Raw genomic sequence first — 26,019 nt, 5'->3', positions numbered from 1 at the left:
GGTTGGCTTTGGTGATGGCTGCCTTAATCTTGAGGAATTCGTAGAATTCCGGTTTGGGTAGGGTGTATGTGTGTAGCAGCGTTTCAAATGTGAGCGGGGTCCCCCTTTCTCTAGCTGGGCAGGTGTTGTGATGCCTTTCCCATACCACTCTTTGTTTGCTAGCACCTTGCCCTTATATGCTATTTTCGAGTTGTGCCAGATCGACTCCCATTTCGATCCTTTGATACTGTACTCCAACTCTCTGTCTACTCTGAGTAGCGCTGTTCTGGGAACTGCATTGCTGGCCTCTGGGTGTTTGTTTGCCGTGAGTGCTGCTAGTGGGTCAGCTCCTTCCAGGATGTCTCTTTCCAGATCAAGCCAGACTGGCGTGTAGTCTGGTGTTGGGGAGAGCCAGTGTATTCCTTGTTTTGCCAAGCACGCTGTTTGGAAGGCCTTGTAGTTAGTCATGTTTAGTCCCCCCAGCTCTTTCCGCAGTCTCAGTTTTGAGAGGCTGATTCTAGCTTTTTCCCCGCTCCACAGGAATGTGTTGATTGTCTAGTTTTTTGTGGAATTCTTCGGTTAGGGTTAGTGGTAGCATGCTGAGCAAATAGTTTAGCATGGGAGTGATCATCATCTTGATGGTTTCGACTCGCCCCCACCAGCTGATGAATTTCGGGCTCCAGGACTCTAGTTTGTTCACGATTTTCTTAAGAATTGCCTCTTCGTTGTGGTCCAAGGTTGACCTTAGGTCTCTCCCGAAAAGGAGTCCCAGGTATTTTAGGGGTTTCGTTTGCCAGGCTAGCCCCGAAGCGCCCAGGACTGTCCTTGTTGTGTGGCAGTTCATGGGTTTGCATTCGGATTTTTCTCTATTTAATCGGTAGCCTGAGACCTGCGCGTATTCCTCGATTGTTTGCATCAGTGCAGCAATTGAGGCGTCTGGGTTGTTTGTTGTGATTAAGATGTCATCGGCGTACGCTGCCACTTTGAACGTGTTGTCTCTGACCCGCACGCCTGTTATCAGTGGGTTGCTCCTGATCATGCATAGGAGCGGTTCCAGCGCGAGTAGGAACAGGCCAGGGGAGAGTGGGCAACCCTGTCTTGTTCCCCTCTCCAGGGTGAACACCGCAGATGTGGTTCCATTGACAACTACCCGTGCTCTGGGGTTGTTGTAGAGTGACATTACCATTGCGATTTTTGGCGCCTAGTCCGAATTTGCTCATGCATAGGTCAAGGAAGGGCCAGGAAACTCTATCGAAGGCCTTTTCCGCGTCAAGCGCGATCATCACCGCCTTGTCCTGGCTTTTGGCCGTGCGGTGTATGAGGTGGCATAATAGTATTGTGTTGTCTTGGGAGAGTCTGTTTTTGAGATAGCCTACTTGTGATTTGTGTATGAGGTGGGGCAGGTAGGTGTTTAGTCTCGCTGCCATTACTTTGGCGTAGATTTTACAATCCACATTAATTAGTGAAATCGGGCGATAGTTCTGTGGGAACTGTGGATCCTTCCCTTCTTTGGGGATGACAATGATGTTCGCCTCCGCCATCGAGTCGGTCATACTGCCCCTCTGAGCGCATAGTCTGAAGACTTTGACCATGGTCCCCTTAAGTAGGTTCTGGAATTGTTTGTAAAAGGCGGCCGTGTACCCGTCTGGGCCCGGCACCTTGTTTGGTTTTAGGGAGTTGATCGCCATTCCCACTTCTGCTTCGGTTATAGTCTCTTCTAGTGAGTCTCTTTTGTTCACCAGTGAGTTTGGGGAGGTCAATTTTGTCTAGCAGGCTTGCGCCTCCGTCTGTAGCTAGTGTTTTGTCGGTTGTGTAGAGCTCCTTATAGAAGTCCTTGAAGACCTCCAGGATTTGTTTGTTGGCTGTGTGCGTCCTATTTGCCCTGTCCGTTATTGCTGCAATGGAATGTTGCCTTTGCTTTGCTTTCAGGTATCCTGCTAGTGCCTTCCCTGCCTTGTTTGCTGAGCACAGGTTTATGGACTTGTACTTATTGATCCATGTGCCTGCTCTTTCGCTCAAGGTTTTGTTGAGCTCGTACTTCTTTTTCCTGAGTTCAGTGAGTGTGTTCCTGTCTATGAGATTCTCGCAGTGGCTCTTTTCCAGTTTCATTATCTGGCTCTCTAACTCTGTTATTTTTTTGTTTCTGTTTCTGTTCATTCTGGCTTTTATGCTTAGGAGCTTCCCTCTTATTGTGGCCTTCAGCGCTTCCCATAGGGTTGCTTTGTCTGTCTCTGCTGTGTCATTGAAGGATAGGTATTCTCTGATTGCTTCTTCCACCTCCGCTATGTTGGCTGGGCTCTCTAGGATGTCACTGTTGAGCCGCCAGCTGCGACTCAGCTTCTCATTGTGTCTCCGGCTGATCGAGAGGGTTATGAGTGCATGGTCTGAGATTGTTATTGGGCCGTTCTCTGTCAGATCAATGAGGTGTGTGTGAGTGGAGGACATGAAGATGTAGTAGATTCTGCTGTATGAGTTGTGTGGATGTGAATAGAAGGTGTACTCTCTGGCGTTCGGGTGTTGTAGTCTCCATGGGTCGGACATTCCTAATTTTGCACATATGTTTTTTAGTATGTTCTGTTCTTGTGGTGCATGGCTCAACCTGTGTGGGTGCCTATCTATGGCATTGTCGATGGTCTGGTTCATATCTCCCGCTAGGATCAGTAGTTCTCCCTGAGGGACATTGGCGAGTTTGTTCTCCACTCCATCCCAGAAATCCCTGTCCAGTGAGTTCGGGTCGTATATGTTGGCTACGTGGATTACCTCCTCCCCTCTTTTCAGGCATGTGATCAGCATTCTTCCTTTTGTGTCAGCTTGGTGTTCTTGTATTATGAGTTTGGCTTTTTTGCTGATGATGGTTATAACCCCCCCTTTCTTATTCACCGCGGGTGAGCAGGCTATCTCGCTTATTCACCTTGCCTTGAGGCGTTTTGCATCCTCCTCAGAGACCCTAGTTTCCTGGAGGACGTATATGTCTCCTTTGAGTTTGGCTAAGTAGTCAAGTGTTTTCCGGCGCTTTATGGGGTGGTTGAGACCCTTGACATTGAGGGATACTATCTTAATGTCTGAGGCAGTTTGGATGCGATTAGTCGCGGTCATGGTGGTTTGTGTCTTTCGCTAACTCTTGCGCTAACCCATGTGGCGTGCTCTGCATCTTGCCCCCTCCTCTGGCGTGGTTCTTGGTGTGGTCCCTTGTTTGTCCCTCCCCCTTGGGGTGTAGATAGGAAGTGGGATAGAGTATAGGTAGAAAGAAAAAAGTATGTCCACAAGATCGCCCCTGTTCGTACTGCCCGGTTTTCCGCCCCTTCGGCTCCCTCCCCATCCCCTCTCCCCCTGTCATCATACTGTACACGTGCAACAGCAACGGTCCTCCCTCCGTCTCCCTGAGTCATTTTTTTCCCTGCCCTTCCATGTGTATCAGGTTTTTTCGTTAGCAACGGATATACGATTTGATCAACGTTGGTTACGTTTCCCCTGAGAGTTGTGGTTCTGTAAGTCTCTTGTTCTTTAGTTGCGCCATGAGGTAGAGGTTCTTGAGGTGGCTTTGTTGTCTTGAGGTAGTCTATGTCTCTATCGGTCAGTGTCCTCCTTCTGCGCTTCCTTCCGAGCCGTCTGATGACGCTCTTCTTTTCGCTGCTCCTGGGCTTTGTGCTTCCTTTTCTTCCGGTTCTGGTCCTTGCAGGTATCTCCGAAGTTCTGCCGGCTCCTCAAAGATCCTTGTGCCTCTCCTGTCAGTGATACGCATTTTTGCAGGCCCGCAAAGCTGAAGGTTATGTTTGCTTTTTTGAGTCTTTCTCTGAGCGCTAGGAAGCCTTTCCTTGTCTCTACCGTTGTTTTAGAGAAGTCTTGTGTTATTATTATCCTGTGTCCCTTCCACTTCACTGTCTGGCCTTTCCTCGCGAAGGCAACAATGGCCTCTGTGTGATACGCTCTCATTGGCTTGCAGATAATTGGTCTCGGCCCATTCCTTTGCGATTGTTTCATTGCTGGAACTCTGTACGCCTTGTCTATCTCGAAAGACCTGTCGAATTTTAGGCCTGTCAGCTTGGAGATTAGGTCTTTGAGTAGTACAGCGCATGAGCCTGCGGTTGCCTCCTCGTCCTCTGGCACTCCCAGGAGCCTGATGTTGCCCTTCCTGTTTCTATCCTCCTGCACTGCTAGCATTCTTTGTAGGTCACTGGTTGCTTTAGCAACATCTTGCATGTCCCTGTTTGTTCTGGTTGTGCTTATTCTTTTCTCCGCTTCATCTACTCTACTGGACATTTTGTTCTGGTCGGCTCGTATGGCTGTGAGTTCTAATTGACCATTGTCAATGGAGTTTTTTGTGGCTTTTGCTAGGTCATTAGCCTCAGTGATCTTCTTTAGGAGTATGTCCATTGCTGCCTCGTTGGTGGTGTTATTCTTCAGCTTTGTTGGTGACTTTGCCATTTCCTTCCTGAGTTTTTTGTTGTCACTGGATACTTTGTCGTCTCTGCCTGCCATTTTATCAAAGCCTCTTCTCGCTAGGTATTCGTGTGTTCTACTGCTACACGGGTCCGCGGTGATCTTGCGCTCTGAGGTGTTCTCAAGTCTGAACCTGCTCGGTCACCTTATTGTCCTTGTCCTAGTCTTGCTGGACGCCAGGGCGTTCTTGTGAGTCTGTGTTTGTTTGGCGTTTATGTTCGTGGTCGCTGCAGTGGCCTGTACGTTTTACACTTCACACTTCAAGGAGGGGTGCGGTGGCGGCTGTCTGTCTAGTACGGTTTGCCCGCTTCCTACCTGCCGCCCCTGCTCGTTCTTCCTGTGCGCCTGCTCTGCCTCTGGTTGTGACTTGTGGCGCTTGTAACTAGTTTGCTGGTTTGCGCTTCTCAGGCGATCCTCCTTGGCCTGTACCTGGCCGAGTTTCGCTGCGTGTGGTCTGAGCCCCTTTACCTTGCCTTGCTTCCCCTCGCTATGCTTCCGTTATGCGCTGCCAGCGTTGGCACCTTATTGTCTGTGCTGGCTGTCGCGCTCACTTTTTTGGCAGCTTTCCGGTGCTTGCAGCGAGTTTGAGCTTCCCAGGTGGTTCTCCTTGATTAGTGCTTGTTCATGTTGGCTGTATTCGAACAGAGTCTACTACGTCTTGCTTGCCCTGCTCCGGTTGCGTTGTGCGCTCCCACACGCGCTTGTTTTGGCCTCGTTCGATCTTGGTCTTGGTCTTGGTTATGGCTACCTCGCCTTGCGCTTGTTAGTGTCTGTGCTCCCCCTCGGCCTCGCCTCTTAGTGTCCTTGTAGTTGGGTGTGGCACACACTCGCCTCCCCTTCCTAAGATGGCCGCCTCTGGGGTGTTATTGTGCCCACTGATTCTGTTTCTGATCTGTTGGGCCAGGTCTCCTTACTTCTTCCTGTGTTGGAGCCTCTGTTCGGGACTTGTTACTTCGTTACAGGGCCAGATCTTAGAGTATCCTCACTCCTTCGAGCATTCACTTTGTTCGTGAGCTCGTGGTTGCGCGAGTGCACAGCGTTCTCCCAACTTAAAATGGCCGCCTACTTGATCGTTTCGGTTTCGTTTCACTTCCCCTTCGTGTTAGAGTTTTAGCGGAGGAGTTACAGTTTAGCGGTTAAAGTGGGGCACATCGTCATTGGTACGTAGTTGTATGTTGGCTGCAAGACCGCGAGCGGTCTTTAGCTGTTTATTTATCCCCTCGGGTTGAGCCCGCTCGAGGGGTGTGTGGATTCATGTAAGGTGCAACAAAGTAGGGGAGAGCCCGGGTGGTTGTCTACATCTCTCCTTTCTTTTAGTGAAGAAGACTTGGGCACTTCATGCTCAGGGGAAAGTACACACAAAGTCCTTCAGTCTTTGGTTCGGCGCAGGGTTCGGCCGGAGACCATACCTCTGGCTCCGGGAGCTGGCACTAACCCCTACGCCAGCTGCCAAGCTGTGTGTTGACTCTGTTGTTACATCTTGATTGCGCCGATCGGTTCCGGCACTAGCCTCTTCCTGATCTCCTCGCGAGTTCCCTGGTGAAGGACTCAGCAACACTGGCGAGCCAGGCGGGGTGAGACTTGGAGTGTCTTCAGGATCTTTGGTCTCTTCTTGGCACGAATCTTTACTGTCAATCCTTTTGAAATGAGACACGTTCCTCGTGACCGATTACTGGCCACGTTGAGCAGTGACCATGGTCCCTTGGACGCTTACCACAGTCCACTCTTCCGGCTCATATCTAGACTAACGTTGGTCCACGGGCTGGTACTGGGTTCTTCAGTGATCACCGGCGTAGTATCGCCTCCTGTGATAGTGCAGGCATGGCACTTCCTCACCATTTCCTCCACCATGGAATCCATTGCCGGGAACGAGACTTTGCTCCTCAACCGGGCCTTTGTCTTGGCCAGTCCCTGGTGCCCAACATGCGCCAGCCTGAGTACACGACTCTGCAGCATTTCCGGGACTACGATCTCGTGTCCTCGCAGAATGACCCCCTGTTCTCTCACACTGAGCTCATGACGCACTTGCCAGATCTGTTGGCGAGCGTGGCTAACTTCCGCCCTGAGAGTCCGGGCTCCGTCCATGAAGTGCGTCCACCCTTTGTCCACAACGCCGTCTTTACTCTGGACAGTGTTTCGTCTTCGATGGTGGCGCAGCCGATTTCTTCAAGGGCCATGGCGGTGGGGCACGCTCCTTGCAATACCATCTTCACAAAAGGTTCGGACTGAGATGCATCCACCGAAGATTCCTGAGCCAGCGTAGAATCTGGGTGGCGTGAGAGATAGTGTGGCGGGTTGTGAGCTCCAGGACGGAAAATGATCTTGAAGTTGTAGGCCTGCAGCTGCACCGCCCATCGCTCTATCCTTGGAGGTGCTAGCCTGGACGAACCTGCAAAAAGCGGGAGCAGGGGCTTCTGGTCTGTCACTACTACGAATTCCTGGCCACACAGATGCACGTGAAAGTGCTGACACGCCCATTTTATCGCTAGGGCCTCCCTCTCGATTTGGGCATATCTTGTTTCAGTGTCAGTGAGTGCTTTGCTGGCGTATGTCATCTGTCTCCAAGCTTCTGTACTATGCTCTTGAAGAAGGACTGCTCTGAGGCCGACTGGGCTGGCATCTACGATCAATTCAGTGCGCCTCCCTGGATGAAAGTTGGCCATTACTGTCTTGTCCAGCAGGGCTGCCTTGATGTTGTGAAAAGCAGCATTGGTGGCTACGGTCCACTCCCACTTGTGGTCATGGCGTGCGAGAGCCCCAAGTGGGCGGCAGGGCAGCAAGGTTTGGAATAAATCTTCCACAGTATGTGGCCATGCCGAGAAAACTTCTCACCTCCGTGGGGTTCTTCGGGGTGCTGGCTCCCCGGATGGCTGCGGCTTTCTTGGGGTCTACTTGTAGTCCTTCTCTTGTGAACGTGTACCCAACAAAGTCGATAGACTCTTGGTAGAACAGACACTTTGCCTTGTGAAAAGTCAGCCCGCTGTCCTCCGGTCTCTTCAGGGCAGCCCGGAGGTGAGCGTGGTGATCTTCTAGGGTGTCCTAAAACATCAGGATGTCATCACAGAGGTTAATCACGCCCTGCAGCCCTGACAGTGCTTCCCTGATGGCATTTTCGAAGACTTCGCCGGCCGATGACACCCCAAAGCTGAGCCTCTTGTACCTCCGGAGGCCAACGTGCGTAGAGAAGGTAGTGATGTATCTACTCTCCGGTTCAAGTTCCAGCAGGTGGTATCCCGCATTTATATCTAGTTTCGAGAACCACTTGGCCCCGTTCAGGTCAGCCACGATATCGCCCATGGTGGGTGTAATGTGGCGCTCCCTCTTGACCGCCACTTTGGGTAACCGCATATCACACAGAGCCAGATGGCTCTGGGCTGCTTGGGTTTAGGAGCGACGACCAACGGGGACTCCCACGGGGTGGGGCTGGAGATTTTCTCGATCACGTCAAGGTTCTCAATCTTTTTCAGCTTCTCCTCTACCTGCGGGCGGAGATTGAATGGCGCTCTTCTATGCCTTAGGGCGACCGGTCTCACTGTAGGGTCAATATGAAGTTTAAACCTTTTCCCTTTTAGTTTACCCAGTCCTGTGAACAGCGCTGTCAACTCCTTCAGAATCGCTTCAGCAAGGAAGTCATGGATTTGGTGGGCGAAGAAGACTAGCCCTAGGTCTTCGGCTGTGTGGCAGCTGAACAGCCTGCCTTTCCTCCCTTCCGTGATGTGGAACCTGGTCTCCGTAGTGTGCTTTCCACTGACAATTCTGGCATGAATGACTCCTCGGAGGGGAAGACGATCCGTTCCTCCGTATGTGTAGATCCGAGCCTTCGATGGTGCGAGCGGGGGTCGTGGTGATAGACCATCATATTGCTCCGAATCCATCACATTGACAGAGGCCTGGACAGCTGTCCCTTCCACTGAAATGGAGCACGTGGGTGGCGGCTTCGGCGATTTTCGGTCCTGCTGACGTATGACATCACAAACACTTCGTAGTCGTCGTCCTCCTCGAGTGCCAGGCAGTGTTCCTGCTGTTTGGCCTCGCTAGTCGTTGGCGAGTCGTCGATGGAGACCTGGCGAAGGCGTTGCGACATGCCTTTTGGCCTTGATGTGGCTTGCCTTGATCGATTACTGCAGCACACTTTAGCAAAGTGATTGATCTTGCCACAACGGGCGCACTTTTTCCCTTTCACCCCACAGGCGGTTGTAGCTAGGTGTTCCTCTCAACAGTAGCCACATTGCCCTCCTGGCTGCATTCGTGGTGCTTGGCGTGTCGAATTTGGGCGCCGTTGGATCGCTTCGACCTTCTCCTACTTGATGGACATGTGCCTGGGCGCATGTGGTGCAAAGACGGGTGTCTGTGGGGCAGTCTACATTCCCGCTGCCCGAATGTCTGACAGTTTGTGTGACCGAGCCAACAGAAGGATCTGGTCCAGCGAGATTCCAGGTTGACGAATGATCAGCTTCTGCAGAAGTTTGGAGCGACATCCCAGGATTATCTGGTCCTGTATCTCTTCCCTCTGATCCCGGAAGGGGCAGGTGCTGGCCAGCCGGCGTAGCCGTGCGTAAAATATGTTGACTGACTCCGTGTCTGACTGCGATACCCGTTTAAACTTGTATTTTTCAAAGTTGGGGTTGAGTGGAGGGTTGGAGTGCCTATTGAGGGCGGCGAACGCAGCCTCGTAGTCGTCATCTTCACCCGTGTTGGGGAGTGCCTCGAAGAGGTCGTAGATCTACGATCCCCCACAGTAGATGAGGAGCGATCTCTTCACCGTGCCATCGGTTTCCCTGGTGCCCTTGAAATAATGATTGAGCGATCAACCCATGCCTTCCATCTTGGGGCGGCTGTGGCGGGGTCCACCGTCTCACTGAACTGTGGCAGTGTGGCGACAGCCGGATGGCTGTGTCATGGGAGTAGTAGGTTAGAATCCCTGGCTGGATTGTTTCCTCCGGCTTGCTGAGCAGCTGCGTCGTTCGGGGCCTGGACACTAATGGCGTCTATCTTCAGGAGTGATGGCGCAGTATAGGCGCAGGGGGGCCTGTGAGGAGCGTGCGCACTGGTGTGTGGCTACATGTAGTTAGCTGATGCCGACTATTGGGCTTGTCGGTGTGGGCACAATGGCTCTGCCTCCTTGTGGTGCTCTGGTCACGGACGCCCCTTTTGTGTGCTGCTGGTGGGGGGTCTGAATGAGGAAGGCGAAAGCCCGCTGCCTCTGCTGCGCTTCTCTGTGTGTGTCATCTTTGTTCTACTTCCTCCCTCTCACCCTTTTCGCCATGTCTAAATTCCTTTGATTACCTTATTTTCCTCTTAGGAAGTACGCAGGGCAGCCGTGCCTTGAGGGGTCCTGAGGCTAGCCGCATGTGTTCAAGCCTATGCAGGGTATCCTGGGCCTGGGGCGGTGCTGGCTGGAGAGGTAGAGGCCTCGAGGGCGACGTCCCGGGCCGACTCCAGCCGATGCTTGACTCCGCGGGGGAGGGGCTGCGATACTGCGAGCCGCCACAGCTGGGGGCTTTGGATCTCGGGCGCCGCACTCACCATCAGGGCGTCAGCCGCCTCGCACTCCGCCGGCTGAACACGCTCCCTTGTCTCAGAGGAGACGTATGGGCAGGTGCAGAGGGTAGCGGCCAGGATTGCACTGCAGCACTTGTCCTCTTCAGCTGGAGCCGCTTCACGGCATGGATATAAGCCCAGGCCATCCCCCGCGACGTGAGGTGATGTGGGCAGACGACGACGTTGCCAGCAGCGGAGTGTCACGGATGGGCTCTGGTGTCGCCCTGCCAAACGGTGACCCGGAGGCGGGCACGCGTGGATCCCGACCGGCTTCGTCGCCAATGTAGCGCGGCGGGGCCACGTGAGGAAGGCCGCAGCAGCACCCTGAAAGAAGGTGCGTCACACTTGTGGTTGTATGTTGGCTGCAAGACTACGAGCGGTCTTTAGCTGTTTATTTATCCCCTTGGGTCGAGCCCGCCCGAGGGGTGTGTGGATGCATGTAAGGTGCAACAAAGTAGGGGAGAGCCCGGGTGGCTCTCTACAGACATGTGTAATAGTATTATTGTTCGTACTTGCCCATTCCTTGTTTATTTGCTGCACACTTTTGTATTCAGTACTTGGCAAGCTACATGTGTCAAAAATACGTGAAACCATTCCTCACACATTTTAATTTAGATATTTTAAGAGGCTTATTAGATTCGGCATTTACCAGATGAATGCATTTATGGCCATAACACAGAAAATAATTGGGAGACGTTAAACCAGGCTGTGCGGCGGGTCGCTGAACTTCTTGAAAATCAGAACATTCACATTTAAAACATAGCAATGCTTGCTAAAAAGTAAGAGCAGCCGCAAACTCATAGTTTAACGTGCCTGCAATGTGAGAGTTTACGAGTCTTGCACTCCTAGAGTGGTTTAGACATGCTTTTAAAGGAATAATTGCAGAATGATTATTTAGTAAAAGTCCCTCTTCATACCAGCGAGGTGCCCTGCCTGAGAGCTGTTTTCGTCACGATAGCGCACATGCTGCACTAATGGATTACAGGATCTGCCTTGACAACGCTGAATGCACAATTGGTTTGGTAAATGTTGTGGGGGTAACTGTACAGTGATTCATGCCACCGTGTTTGGGTTGCTGTCATTCGTTGAATGACTGCCGGTGTCTTCTCCTATAGACCTTCTGCTATGAAGACAATATGCTCTGTTGGAGTTCTCCAAAGAATACAGGGCAAGTGTCGCTTTAGGAGGGCCTAGAGCAGTCAATGGCAACCCATCACGTGCGTGCCTCTGGCCTGCAAAACAATTAAATACACATTCCCCTGGTATGTTTATTGGTATCAAAGTCAAAACACAGCACGTTGGTATCCCAAAGTTCAACTAGCTATTACTACAAACAGCAAGAAGCAAAGCAAAACTTAAAAGGCAATTTTTACTTTCAAATGGCATGGTTCTTGCTAGAAAACGTAGAGCTGAAAAGCCAAAACTGATGTAAAATCATCATAGTAGATTTACACAATTTCTCTCAATCCAATGTGGCGAAGTTATAAAAAATGTTGACACTCAGCAAAAACCTAACTAATTGTTTTTTTTTTTTTGGTCCTCATCTCACCTTGCAAGCCTCTGCGGGTCTTATGAAGCCGCCTTCGATATCTGTCTCCCCAACGGCTTACCGCACTCGCTTGGGTCGTCCGACCAGTCCCCTTATTTTGTGAGGGACCCTGGTGTAATCATAAGACAAATGATGTTACCATAATCTTAGATTCTTACCCCAGCTCACGAGGGGGTGCCAAATATTCGAGATCTTATCCTCCACACCATCGTACTCTAAACGAGCCATAGAGAATGCCACTTTGAGCCAATCCTCCCTATGCGGGGGTAAGGGGTCTTTCCACCTCTTACACACTTCCCTTCTGGCCAACAATATCAAGTACAATAATAGACCCTTATCTTTCTGCGAGAGAGTCTGACTGAGGCGACCATCATCTCCAAAAAATACCAGTTGCATATTTAACTCTATGTTAGTGTTTAAGATGTACCTTAGATTGTCGCCCACCTCGGTCCAAAATCTTGCCAGGGTTAAGCACTCATAGAAGATATATAGGTCATTTGCAAGAGGTGCAGCACATCTAGGGCATTTGGGGATGGGATCTGGGGCAAACTTTGCTATTTTTGCAGGGGTGTAGTAAAGTCTATTGATGACGAAGAACAGGCAGGTTTGACAGATCTATATAAGGTCTTTAATGAGGATATATACAAAGAGTCTGCTGAGGGCCCAAATATGGTTTCCGTCCACACTGCAGCAGAAGCAGGTGTCTCCTGATCCTCGGCCTCCAACAAACTGTTGTACCACATAGAGATTTCCTTATTCAATGGGCGTGTCCCCTGCAACATATCTTCGATCTCTCTGTTTCCGCTGATTTCCCCCTTTTCTGCCTCATACCAAGATGTTAACTGTATGTACTTAAATCTTGAGAGTCCCGGGCCAATCTTTGCCCTCAGGTACTCCCAAGGATATTTCCCCCCGGAGTCCAATAATTCAGACCAGTTTCTGATACCTGCCCTCTTTATCGGTAATGCCAAGCTATCCTGCAGGCAGTCCGGGATTCCTGGTGCATCCCATACAGGAGCGTGTTCAGAGTAGTATCCAATGCCCCAACTGCGCCTGAGCCTGCACCATAGCTCTAGAGATGCCCTTATGATCTTCAGTCGCACCCTCTTGAAGAACCTTGGTGATCCAAATTTATACAGAAAGGCCTCACCGTCTCCTCCCCCTTCCACCTGCACCATTTCACCCAACAACCTCCCCCAAGTTGACTCCCCTGGTTTCACTAGCAGCATCCGTATGCTTTTAAACTGGAAAGCTTCTGTGTATAGCCTTACATCTGGGAGTGCTAACCCTCCCTTTTTCAATCTGCGTCTGAGTTTTTCCACGCAAGGCGCACCCCTTTATTACCCCAAATAAAACTGCTGATCTTACTCTGTACTTTCGTCAGACTTTTACTCGAAAATGTTAATGGGATTGAAGAAAAGAGATAGGACAACTTGGGGAGGATAACCATCTTTACTAAATTAGTTTTCCCATAGATGGTCAGTGGGAGATTTCCCCATCTATTAAACAGACTATCGATTTCCTTTACCACCCTCTTTAAGTTTATGTAGTGAAGGAAATCGAAAAGATTCCCGAGAGCAAAAACCTAACTAATGCGCAGGTGTCCAAACCTTGCCCTCAGGGAATCACGGAACGTTCATGAGGGGGCAATATCATTCATGTGTACAGTACTGGCGCCATTATTCTCAAAATCCTGCTTCTTGACCTACATGGCCGTAGTTCATGGTGGTTCTAGGGGCTTCTGGGACAACAGGTGTCCTTAACAGTGATAGTACCTCAAGCCAAGCACCCCACGTGTCCTCTACAGCACAATCTGATGGCATTAAAAACACAGGCGGCTGGAATCCTATTCACAGCTCATCCAAGTCCAGCAATTACTGTCTCCAAACTTACTGTGGTGGACCCTGGCCCACACCTTATGATTGAATTACCATTATGCCTGACCCTTCCACAGTTCACGCTCACCACAGTACGATTCTAAAGTACATTGTTGGGAACACACCAGCAGTACCTTGTGAGACAAGTCAGATGGGCACATAAATGTCTTGAAGCTGAATGCAATTTCCTTGCGGCTAAAAGCCTCTCCATGTGATAAAGAATTGGAAATCTGCTTTTCAACACTCCTTGATGTAGCAGTCTTCCATAGTGCTTAGGACAGCCACACCAGAGCATACAGCCCTAGGAATCCTTACAACTTACCATGCAAGTAGAAAATGCTTTAGGAAGTCCTCTATTCTGTGCGATCCTGCCCTACATGCCTTTGCTAGTCACCTGAACAGAGTTTTCACTAGTTATTCTCCAGGTTAAGCAGGGGTTTGGAACCCATCAGGAATGGTTTGATGCTGGATTTGATGGGTCATTTGTGAAAAAAATAGTATTTGGAGCTCTGGGATCCTGCTTGCTCCAAACTGGCCACACCCAGTGATTCACAGTCAGCTCAATCTCTTGAGAAGGATCACATTTGCATTCCCTCAAGGAAAGGTCACTTGCTGTTCATGGAGAAAACGAGGATGTTGCCCCCCCCTCTGCCTTTGCACCCGTTTTAATTGAGTACCTGGGTCTTGAGGAGCTAACATTTTAGTGTCTAGGTATGTCTTCAAAACCTGACTGTCACGTTGCCTTTCAGGAATCTTAACTGTACAGTGATTCATGCCACCGTGTCTCTTGCTCGAAAACGTTAAGTTGGAAAAGCCAGATTAAATGTAAAACATCATAGTAGATTTACACAATTTCTCTCAATCCAATGTGGAGAAGTTACAAACACTTTTGACACTCAGCAGAAACGTAACGAATGTGCAGGTGTCCAAATATTGCCCTCAAGGAATCACGGAACGGTCAAGAGGGGACAATATCATTCATGTGTACAGTACTGGCGCCATTATTCTCAAAATCCTGCTTCTTGGCCTACATGGCCGTAGTTCATGGTGGTTCTAGAGGCTTCTGGGACAACAGGTGTCCTTCACAGTGATAGTACCTCAAGCCAAGCACCCCACGTTTATTCTACAGCATAATCTGATGGCATTATATACACAGGCGGCTAGAATCCTATTCACAGCTCATCCAAGTCCAGCAATTACTGTCTCCAAACTTACTGTGGTGGACCCTGGCCCACAACTTATAATTGAATTACCATTATGCCTGACCCTTCCACAGTTCACGCTCACCACAGTTCGATTCTAAAGTACATTGTTGGGAACACACCAGCAGTACCTTGTGAGACAAGTCAGATTGGCACATAAATGTCTTGAAGCTGAATGCAATTTCCTTGCGGCTAAAAGCCTCTTCATGTGATAAAGTATTGGAAATCTGCTTTTCAACACTCCTTGATGTAGCCGTCTTCCATAGTGCTGAGGACAGCCACACCAGATCATACAGCCCGAGGAATCCTCACAACTTACATGCAATTAGAAAATGCTTTAAGAAGTCCTCTACTCTGTGCCATCCTGCCCTACATGCCTTTGCCACTCATTTGAACAGAGTTTTCATTAGTTATTCTCCTGGATAAGCAGGTGTCTGGAACCCATCAGAAATGGCTTGATGCTGGACTTGGTGGGGTCATTTGTGAAAAGATAGTCTGTGGTGCTCTGTAATCCTGCTTGCTCTAAACTGGCCACACCCAGTGATTCTCAGTCCGCTCCATCTCTTGAGTAGGATCACATTTGAATTCCCTCAAGGAAAGGTCACTTGCTGTTCATGGAGAAAACAAGGATGTCGCCCCCCCGCCTTTACACTCATTTTGCTTGAGTACCTGGATCTTGAGGAGCTAACATTTTCGTGTCGAGGGATGTCCTCAAAGCCTGACTGTCACGTTGCCTTTCAGGAATCTATCCACCATAACTTGAATAATGAGAAAAAACCGAGATTAAGCCACTGAGAATTCCTGAAGAACGCCAATTTACTAATCTGCTTAGATTCATATGCTTTTTTGGCATCATCAGGCTGTAACAGATTATAGATGAAAACCTACAGGACTTATATCTTAAAGTCCTGGAACAGACATAGGTAGTAATCTTATATAGCTAATGCGGCCGGCAAAACCTCTATCAGGCCTTATGTATCTGGTCACTCTAGTTGAGAATCTGTCCGCCAAGATGGCGATCGCAGCGGCTGCTTAGGCTCCCGGCTCCGGGTGCCCTCTCCCAGCACGCAGACATCCTGATACCCATCCTGAGCGGACGCCGCAGATTCGTGGAGATGAAGTGCAGGGGACACCGGCGATATGCTCCGGTGATCCCGACCTGCGGTAGAAATGCAGAACTCTCCCCTCGGCCTCTCCGGCCTTTGGAGGAGAGTCCGGGGTCCCGAGGGCGCAGCGAGGCCGGCCACCAGCTGGACCATCTCGGCCGTGAGCGGGTGGCAGGAGTAATCGGCCTTAATTGAGACTCTGCACGGTCACCTCATAGGGCATTCGTCCAGCCCGCATCGAGGGATGACATTGTGAGCCGCACGGCGCCGCGGCTTTGGGGACAGCTGTGATCGCCCTGCCCTTCTTTGTTGTCGAGTGAGGCCATTGTTTCGATTCCCTACCGGGACTTGTGGACAGCCTACATTGAGATACGGGACCCTGTTATCTACAGCAGGGGCTCCGACCTGCACCGCCAGTTGTGCAGCCCACTGTCCCTGGCACTGACTGTTCCGGGCCATATCGGGCCGTTCCACGTTATTATTTCATTGACCCATACCGGATCATCACGGGGCTGAACAGCGCCAGGTTAGCTATGCCGGGGGAAGGTGCCCTACATCAGGTACCCCCGCCTTGGAGGAAGAGTGTTGTGGATTGTGGTGTTGCCCCACACGCATCTGGAAAGGAGCCCGACTTCAACGATCTCATGGCGGCACTGGGTTCCCTTCGCGTGGCTCTCATTGGCGGCGCCTGGGCTTTGGAGAAGAGGGTAGACGCCATTTCCTCCTCCTTGGGACAAAGAGAATTGCGCTGCCTGCGGTGGCATGATGCTGGCGTTGCACCTTCCCCAGCGAGGAGTGTCCCGTCTTCTCCCGAGATACCGACTGACCCGAGGTGTGGTGCGGACGACTCTACTTGGCCGTGTCCTGCTCCCCGGACGAACGACTACCACTGGACAGCTCCTCAGAAACCCCGTCCGTCGCGATTGCCACGAACCGTAGCAGTGCTTCTTTCCTTGATACTTTGTAGCCCACACATTGGCCGCAGGAGCTGTGAAGTGACACCAACGATATGGCTCGAGCCTAGCAGGACAGGTTGGTTCTCGATTGTTTGACACTAAATGGGGGTTGGAGCGACTTTGTTTTGCCGTAAGACCAGGCTTTAATGTATGTTATCAAATACTGCTTGCTCAGCTTACGCACAAGGAAGGGCCGGATAGACGGGGACAGGGTTGAAAACTGTTTGCTGAACCGGGACTGATATCTGATGGCTGGCTGGCAGAACTGTGTTTGTTACGGGGCTCACGCTGGTGACCAGGACTCCTACGATTTGTCTGTATACTACTCTGTGTATATCTTCCACGAACTGGCTCTGCTTTTGGTACAATCGCGGGGGGGGGGGGGGGGAGAGGGGACCGGGGGGGGACACACAGAATGCCCCTCCTCCGCATTCTTTCCTTGCTGGCCTTCGGGCTGGGCGGGGGGGATTTTCCTACCTTTGGGAGAGGTTTCTTTTTTTTTTGGGGGGCGACAGGTTTAGGCTGTAGCCATCTGAAGGGGTGCAGGGTGGGGGGATTGGGGGGTTCTTGTCCGGGGGTGTTTTCATTTCTACTGCCTTTTTGTTCCTTCCTCTCTCTTTCTCTCTCTTGAGTAACACTTTGGGATACTTCAGCCTAAAGGGTTTCTTCTCCCTTTCCTGTAACTATATTTTGGGTATTCTTTATGGGGCGACAGGCAGGCTGCTAGGGGGGGGTAAGCCATAGCCTTTGCAGGGGTGCAGGGTGGGGGGGGGAGGGGTCCTTCCTCTTTTTCTTTTTGCTTTCTTGTCCCTTTTTAGGTCTCGCCTGTCGATGCGCATGCGCATCGAGCAAGCGAGACTATGGGGGCTCATCGACTCTTTATCTAACTTGCAAGGAATCGTGGCGATTCCTTGCAGTGCCCGTGACTTTTAAGCTCAATGCGCATGCGCATTGAGCTTAAAAGCGCGTGCACGTCCGTCTTTGTTTACCCGCTCCGCCCCCTTCCCGCCGTCTCGCATTTCCCCCTGCCGCATCAAAGGCTTTCACGGCCGGCCGGCCATGCTTTCAGTTTCACGACCGGCCGGCCGTGTCAATTACATTTCTCTCCCCGCTCCGCCCCCTGCTGCGGCCGTGTCGCACTTCTCCTCCCCCCCTCCCCACAGCAATGCCCTCCGTCTTGTTTGTTGCAGTCTGTCTTCCTTTTGTCTCTCCCTATCCCTCTTACTTCACCTCATTCTCTCCCCTTCCCTCTGCCTCGCCATCTCTTCTTTCCCTCTCGATTCCCCGTGTTTCCTCCTTTCCCCCGCCTCACTCTCTTCACTATATGTCTCACTCCTTTCTTTCTCCCCTTTATCGATTTTTTCCGTTCTCTACTTCTCTCTGTCCCTTACCTCCGAGTTATCCGCTCTCCCCTTTCTCTCACCGCACACCCCTTCCCTCCCTCCACTCGTCTGTTCTCTCCCTGCCCCCTCGGTTTCTCCACCTGTGCTTCTGGTGGTCTCTTTTTAAGGTCTCTCCTCCGGAGGGGCACAGCCCTTGCCCTACTATTGCCATTCCGCACACCTGCACCCCAGGGGCCACAAAGGCCTGCCTGCCCACCTCCCGCATTAACACTCCGGACACTGGTAACTCTTGTTATATTGCGCAGACATCACTAAAGGTGCTAGGGAGCCTACTCCTGCACAGAAAGCGGAAACAGATTTAAAATTGATGGGGAAATGGGTTAATATAAGCGCCAGAGTTTCTCGCACATTAGGTGGTAATTGAGGAAAGAACGTATACTTTAATAACGTAAGTACTCTGGTTATATTTGCAATGTACTACAAGAATTCTTTATTTGCGTGACATCCTATATGAATTGGCAACATGTTTACACTACTTATGTGTCCATTATTTCGATATGCACTAAAGAAGATACTAGTTGTGTATCATGTCTATAGGTCGTGGGGCTTTTTTGTGGTCCTGTAAGCCAGTGTGTATACGTGCACGTGAGCTAGATAGTGACGTAAAATAGAGAAGAGGTAGCTGGGAGATGAAGTATTGATGTGGAGGGAGGCCCCTAGTACATTATACTGAAAGACTCGGACACGGACTACGAACGGCAACAGGTCCATCTACGCATCAGCGCATATAAAGACGAAGTACCTCACTCCACCAGCCACATAATGCTTGGTAGTCACGATTTCTCACCTGACAGCAATCTTTGATCGAGGTGGGTCGATACGAAATGTCGCCATACATTAACATGCAGCGACGCTTTTTTCACATGTTTTCTTTGGGTGCTGTAAAACTGTTCTTGTGGTTTTTTTTTGGGTGGGGACGCATAATTTTAATTTCCATCAGCTGCAGAAAACATGCATCTCTGATTCCTACTCTTCGGATAGGACAGGAGATCGGGCCCCCATTACAGAGAATGCACACGATTGCTTCGCCGAGTTTCCACAACTGTTAGTTGTTTTATCAGACATTTATGGTCACTAAGCCTGTTTTAGGTAGTTGTTTGTGCATGTGTATGTCACACCGATGTACGGTTTAATGTTGGGTTGTGGTTTTTGTTCAGCAACAGTCCAGTATCTCCTCCCCCCCCCCCCCCCGCTCCCCCATCTTTTTGGGTCTTGCATCATATAGCAAACTTTATATCAGCACATTTGGTACATTATGATCTGCAATGGAACTTGTTGCAACATTTTACTTGCGGTGCTCATGCCGGTTTACTTATCAGTGGTTTCGCAACTGGTTTACATTCCTCAGTAACAGTCATAATTATCCTTTAAGAATGCAGGGTTTGTATCTAACGTATTTTGGGATTTAGTCAAGCGCAAGAAATCCTTGATTTCATATTCCTCAAGCATCGGGCTTATAAAATAATTGAATTTTGAATGACGTTTTGAAGAAGAGAGTATGAATGTGCAAAATTATAATGTTTCACATCTGGCAAGGGTAAACCCCCTCCCGTTGTTGGTCTATACAGTATGTTAAGTGCCAACCATGGTGCTTTATTGGCCCAGATAAATGCAGGAAAATTTACCCCAATATTTTGTTTAAAAAAATAGTGTGCAAAAAACATGGAAGTGCAGAATATGTATCTATAAAAAAATTGAATAGTGGTAAAATCGACATTCTAATCACATCTGATTTACTTCAACTGTGCATAATCTCCGCTAGTCCAAGAACTTGTCACTCAAAATCTAATATCTGTTCTGTTCTCACTCCTTTTCTGATACTAGTAAAGCAGTTGGTGGGGAGGATTAGGTGGATCAGCCTCTCCACCCGTTTTATTTCTGATGAGTAAAATGAGAATTGTATCCCACCTTCACTGCAAATTAGTTTTTTTTTTTTAAATCTGTTTTGGTATCCATATGCAGTGTGGTGCTTTCAATTGGGCTCATGTGTAGATACTTTATTGATAAATAGTTTTTTAATGCTCATATCATAACAAACAGCTGAAACTAGAATCACAAAATTTTCGCTAGGCGAGCTAGTTGAAATAAAGGGTCCCAGAGGTCACAACTCTTGATCTGGCTATGTTTGCCACCTGGCCTTTTTTTAATTGGCATTGCCGGTTTTTTTTTAATATGCAGTCTGGTACGAAAATGAAGAAAATCACACAAAGCTGGTATTTTCGCCTCAGATTCATAAATACTTAAAACTGTAAATGTAAGGTGAAAGCAGTATAAAATGTGGTCTAAATCTGCTTTAATGATCCGTGACTGAATAGTTAAAACTAAACAAAGCACCCTCACACCCTCTCACCCCCACACACCCTCTCACCCCCACACACCCTCTCACCCCCACACACACCCTGACACCCTCACACCCCCTCTCACCCTCACACCCCCTCTCACCCTCACACCCCCCCTCACCCTCTCACCCCCTCTCACCCTCACACCCCCTCTCACCCTCACCACCCCCTTTCACCCTCACCCTCGCACACCCACACCCCCCTCAAACCCCCACACACCCTCACACCCCCACACACCCTCACACCCCCTCACCCTCACACACTCACACACCTACTCACCCTCACACACCCTCACCCCCTCACCCTCACACCCCTCACCCTCACACCCCTCACCCTCACCGTTACAACACATATTGTGTTACAATAGGTGTCACATTTGCGAAAAATAAAACTATTGGCATTGTAAATAACAAAGCTATTAATTTCGCTATTTTCAAAACAAGCACATAAATAAAAAATGTGTCCTTTACAATACCAATTGCTCAAACTTTCCTAATGCGAGACCTATTGCATTGCTGTGCTTCTCTCCCCTGCTGCACTCTCCTGCTCTCTAGAGATGTGGCCTAACGACCAGAGCTGACATCTAAGTCACGTAAATACAAAACATGTTGCATTCCTAATGCTATACGTGTCACATTCGCGAAAGTTATAACTATTGGCATTGTAAATGACAAAGTTATCAATTTAGCTATTTTAAAAACCAACAAATAAATAAAATATTTGTCATTTACAAGACCAATATCTCAAACTTTTCTAATGCGAGACCTATTGCATTTCCAATGCTTGTTTTTTTTAGTTTCTATGGGTCCTTTTTTCCTTCACTCACTTATCTTTCTTCGTCCTCTTATTCCTTCCCTTTCTCTTGGGTCATTATGGAGGTTAAGTATTACGCCTCTTGTCGTATCTGTGTTTTGGTATATTGGTATTTTCTTAAGGTGGTCTTGCGTTCATGGGGTGGGCGATGACTGGTGCGAACTGTGATTGCTTATTCCTTCATTCCGATATGTGTACTGTAGCACCGACAAGTCGACAGCGGTTACTAGCTCTGCTGACATCCTGATGTGTGCATTGCCCACCCTATGCCCTTAGCTTGATTGTATGCCATATGATCCTTCTCATTATATAATTTAAAATGAACCTTCACTGATCCTTTACCTCGGTGGGCGCGTCCAGCTGAAGTGCTTTTTGTATTGTATGCAATATGATGTGAGGTGGAATACTGAGGTAATTCTTGATGGCCGTAATTGCTACAAACAGATTTCGAGGCCGGCCAGGTTGGTTGTAGGCCCGTAATTGTATTTACATGCTGCATAACAAAGGTTTAATAAAAAAATGTTTTAAAAAAAAGAACCTGTCCGCCTCCGGAGACCAAACCCCTTCTGCCAGGCTTTATGCTTTATTCACAATCCTATTGACACAATGGCTCTTTATGAAATCAAGAATTTAGTATGGTAAGGTTCCTCATTGACACTGACTAGGTGCATTTGTGATCAGAAAGTCCTCTGTGCCATGGAACCTTTCACAGCTTTCCATATGTACAGAATTTTTTTTAGGTCGAGCCTGGGCAGCGCATGCGCTGCTCTGCGAGGCATGTTGCATTTGAGTATTTGAGCATTTGAGTATTTCATATCCATATTTTTCATTGACTTGTGTCATTGCCCCTGTAAATGCTAGTTTCCGATTCGTTAATAGGCTTGTTAGTCCCTACTTTGTAACCCCTTTTCTTCATTTGTACCGTCCTATGAGGACTGGCCCTTTTACTTCAGTTGTTACACAATATGTCTTATTTAGTCTGTAAGCGCTATTTTCTTTAATGCGTTTCTCCTACTGCAGGTATGACATGCATTCCTGCAACTTTCAGCACGCCATGTGCGCTTTCACTTTCCAAGCACCACGTCCCGTTCCAAGCAGCCTGTGGCGGTCGAGGTCTCGCCTATACAAAAGTTAGAACTATTGGCATTGTAAATGACAATGCATTTTATTTATGTGTTAATAAACAAAACAGATAAATAAAAGGCATTGTCATTTACAATGCCAATACCTTAATCTCTCGCAAATGCGAGACCTATTGCATTGCAAATGCTTGTTTTTCTTTTAGTCACTTCTTCACCAAGCTCTTTGGTGCTTCAGAACACACTCTGCATTCTTTTGCCATCTTCACATAGTACCTTTACAATGCAAAGTATGGTTCGTTTTCGAACAACCAGTGGAGAGATTTTGACAACAGACTGTCACCATGGACAACTCAAACCTATTTAGGCAATGGGTGTTTCGTGCTTTTCAAATATTATTTAGTTGAATGAATATTCTTTGGAAGCATGCTACTGCACATATGCCTGCTTTGTAATTGGAATTAACGTACACAATGAACAATAAGCAGAAAAAAACTGTATAAAGGGCTTGCTGTACCATCTTGTTGCAACCTCAGCAGCTTCCTAAAATGACCTTGTTAATGTTACATTCCCATGCTGTGACCAAATACTCATATGGTTTACAGGTTACAGAATCCCAGGGCCAACGAAGGTCATAAATCAATATCACCAACATCTGCTTAGTTAGTACTTCCCTAGTGGTCTAAACCTGAGGATGAACGGGTATGTGGTGTCCCACTGACCCACAGACTAACCTTGACAAGGCCAAAAACATCTAAAAGTTGACAAAAAAAGTACACACAAACTATTGCTTTTTTGTATATAATGAATCTACGAGACAAAGAATTTAACATGTGACGATTCAGTGTACTTATGAGATGTAAAATAGTCCCTCCTGCATGACAATGCAAGCACACCATAAGAGGCGCGATGATACCCCAGAATGTGGGGAGAGGGTATATATCCCTCTGGGAGGAGCCAAAAACCAGTCTGTATATTTTAAAGAATTGGACATAATACATCTTGCATACGGTTGTGCGACCAAGCCAGACCCAACAAATGAAACTGTAGGTGGGAAAAACAGTTTGAAAACCTTTACATGAGCCCATGCTATTTTCTTAAAAACATAATAAAATAAAGACACTTTCTGACTAGAATGAAATAATGCTAAGTCGCTCTTCATTTACATTTTTGGGATGATATTGCTCAAAAAGTGAACAATGATCAGCAAAAAAGTTAACAACAGCTTTGTCTGTGTACCTTATTTGCCTGTCCTGGGTAAAGGTGGAAACAGACGCACTCTGGTTATTGTTCTGCGGCATGCTGGACGGAATTTGGACCATATTACTCGTTGTGGGCTGAGAAATCAACATAGTGTTATACAGTGTGCCTGAAAGTGTGCCCTGAGCCTGGCTTGGTACTGAAGATTGCTGACTGTGCCTACTGACAGCACTTTGTTGACTCTGCAAAAGAATAAAAAAAAAAGACATTAAAAAAACGTCCCAAGTATACACATTGAAAGACAAGTGTCTGATCTGCATTCTTTCATCAACGGATAACGTGTTTTTTGGCAGGCCAGGTTTTGCAATACATTTATGTGCGTAAGGAGCACCTAGATCACAGGAAATGTAAAGTCGGTTACTGCATGCAGTGACTATCAGGTAACACATATATTAGACTGCACTTTGAACTTAATTATTTTTGCTAGCACAGTGAGATTCTGTCCTTATTCTTCCACTCGAAATTTTTATGTTTCTAAACTAGCCCTTTTGACTTTTCGGTTTGTTTAGATTTAGAACTTTGTTGAAAAAATAATAAAACATTTTGCACTACGGACACATAGTACTCGATGTTGACTATAATGGTTTATTAAATGTATTTAAACTTATGATGTTAAATATACTTATTGCAGCCTGAGAAAGCCCTGGTCCAACTGACTGCCAAAGGGAGAAATACATTTTGGCTGCTGTAACATCTAAAAAACTATATCTGTAACACTCTGGGGTACAATCATTTATAAATCATGATATAAAGATGAAGATTAAAAGCAAAAAATTAAAACATTTAAAAAAACTAAAAACTTCAAATTGGAATTTTGCAGTTTCTTGATCAAAAGAACTTTAACATTAACTAAGGAGGAGCACGTACTCATCTGTTTCCCGAATCCTACAATAATAGGTCAGTAAGGTCCAGCACCGTGAGTTAACCTCCTCCCCTTACTTTTAACAAATTGTAAACACCATCCACGAGAAGGATCTCTGGACCTTATTTCTTACCTAGAACTTTCTATATAATAAATTATTTTACCTGGAGTGCCAAAGATACTCTATTCAAGAACTAATAAATGAGATATCATTGTGATGTACAAACCAGCCAAGTAAAACAAGGCTCAGTGCCATCAGATGATATCTTTTATAACGGAACTTTCAAGATTTTCATCGAAAAGATATGGCTAATTATGACAACCGCAGAGAAAGCAGAAATACTAGATTAAATAAGATTTTTGATACATGTAAATGTAAATGTAATGTAAATGTATTGGCATTTATATAGCGCACTACTTACCCGTAGGGTCCCAAGGCGCTTCGACCGCTGCGAAACCCTTCCTGGCTTCCCTGAGAGATGGTCCCTTAATGGGTATCTCCAGGGTGAGACCAGGCATCCCCGGCGGTCTGGTGGGGCCGTTAGTGAAGATGAGGCAAGCTAATGCCCAGAGTTGCCGAGTGTGATCGCTGATCAGAGTGGGCACCGAGGCGAGAGAATTATCGAGTCCGCTGACCCTGGTCCAGAAACCTGCCGCGCCGGGAATCGAACCCTGGTCCCGGGCCATCCTCTGCTCTCGGGTCTGCCGCCTCTAACCAGTGAGCCACACTACTTCACATCCGGTGATGGCACCTCACGACAACCAAATATTACTAATGTTCATTCAGCTAAAAGTATTTTTCAAGCATTGAAGAAAGCTGTTAAAAAAGTAACAGCAAAATGGTGGGAAGGAGCCTCACTAAAAAAATACCTGGAACACAATCTCATCCCAAGAGGTTTAAGGATTCTTATTTTTCCCCTAATAGAAACAACATCTCCTGAAAGACTACAGCAGTGGGAGGACAATTTAAGAACAGCTTCTAATAATATCCTACATCAATTAAATAGACATAGCTCAAGATGAATTTGAGAAATATAAAACTGAAGTAGATTCTTTAACTAAAGGAATTGAATCTGCGAACTGGGGAGACACTACCATGAAAAATTATGAGATATTAAATAAAGTTCTTGATGACTTCAAAGAGGACATTATCCAAAGGAAGAACAAAAAATTTAGACGGGACCTAACGGACTATCAATTGGGCTGTGTACATACATTTGCTAAAAAATATGACAATGTTACTACTCCAGTCCGGCCCACACAACCAAGTAGATCAACTGAAACAACCCCCTCTTCAGAAGCCAAATCTGTAGGAGATACAGAGGCCATGAGCAGCTCTAGACTCACTGTACATTTTCACGAGGAAGTACGCAGATATCGTCTGGGCAATGCTCAAGACAATAGGATCGGACCACCAAATACAATCCTCAAAAATAAGGTCTATAGGAGTACAAACAAGAGCCAGGAGAAAATAACTCATCAATACACAATCTCGGACAACCAACTAGTCACGAATACCAATGAACTAGTGATCAACCTCTCAAACACAACATTACGAAAGACCCACTATCTAATCTTGAACAAGGGCCTGTTCATCTGTCCAATAACATGCT

General features: G+C 47.9%; 1 protein-coding gene across 1 annotated transcript in view; it reads right to left on the bottom strand.

Annotated features, from left to right (window-relative positions):
* The window catches only part of CLOCK (clock circadian regulator), a 1,177,342-nt gene that overhangs the window by 107,035 nt on the left and 1,044,288 nt on the right, over window positions 1-26,019 (bottom strand). Inside the window, exon 20 of the mRNA XM_086962635.1 lies at window positions 23,524-23,726. Within this exon, the coding sequence (XP_086818761.1) occupies window positions 23,524-23,726 (203 nt within the window). The remainder of the gene's footprint in view (window positions 1-23,523; window positions 23,727-26,019) is intronic.

The sequence above is a fragment of the Lissotriton vulgaris genome, chromosome 3_1, assembly GCF_964263255.1.
Source record: "Lissotriton vulgaris chromosome 3_1, aLisVul1.2, whole genome shotgun sequence".
In the NCBI taxonomy this organism is placed as follows: Eukaryota; Metazoa; Chordata; class Amphibia; order Caudata; family Salamandridae; genus Lissotriton; species Lissotriton vulgaris.
Note: the sequence above shows the minus strand (reverse complement) of the source record. Positions and strands in the feature narration are given on the sequence as shown.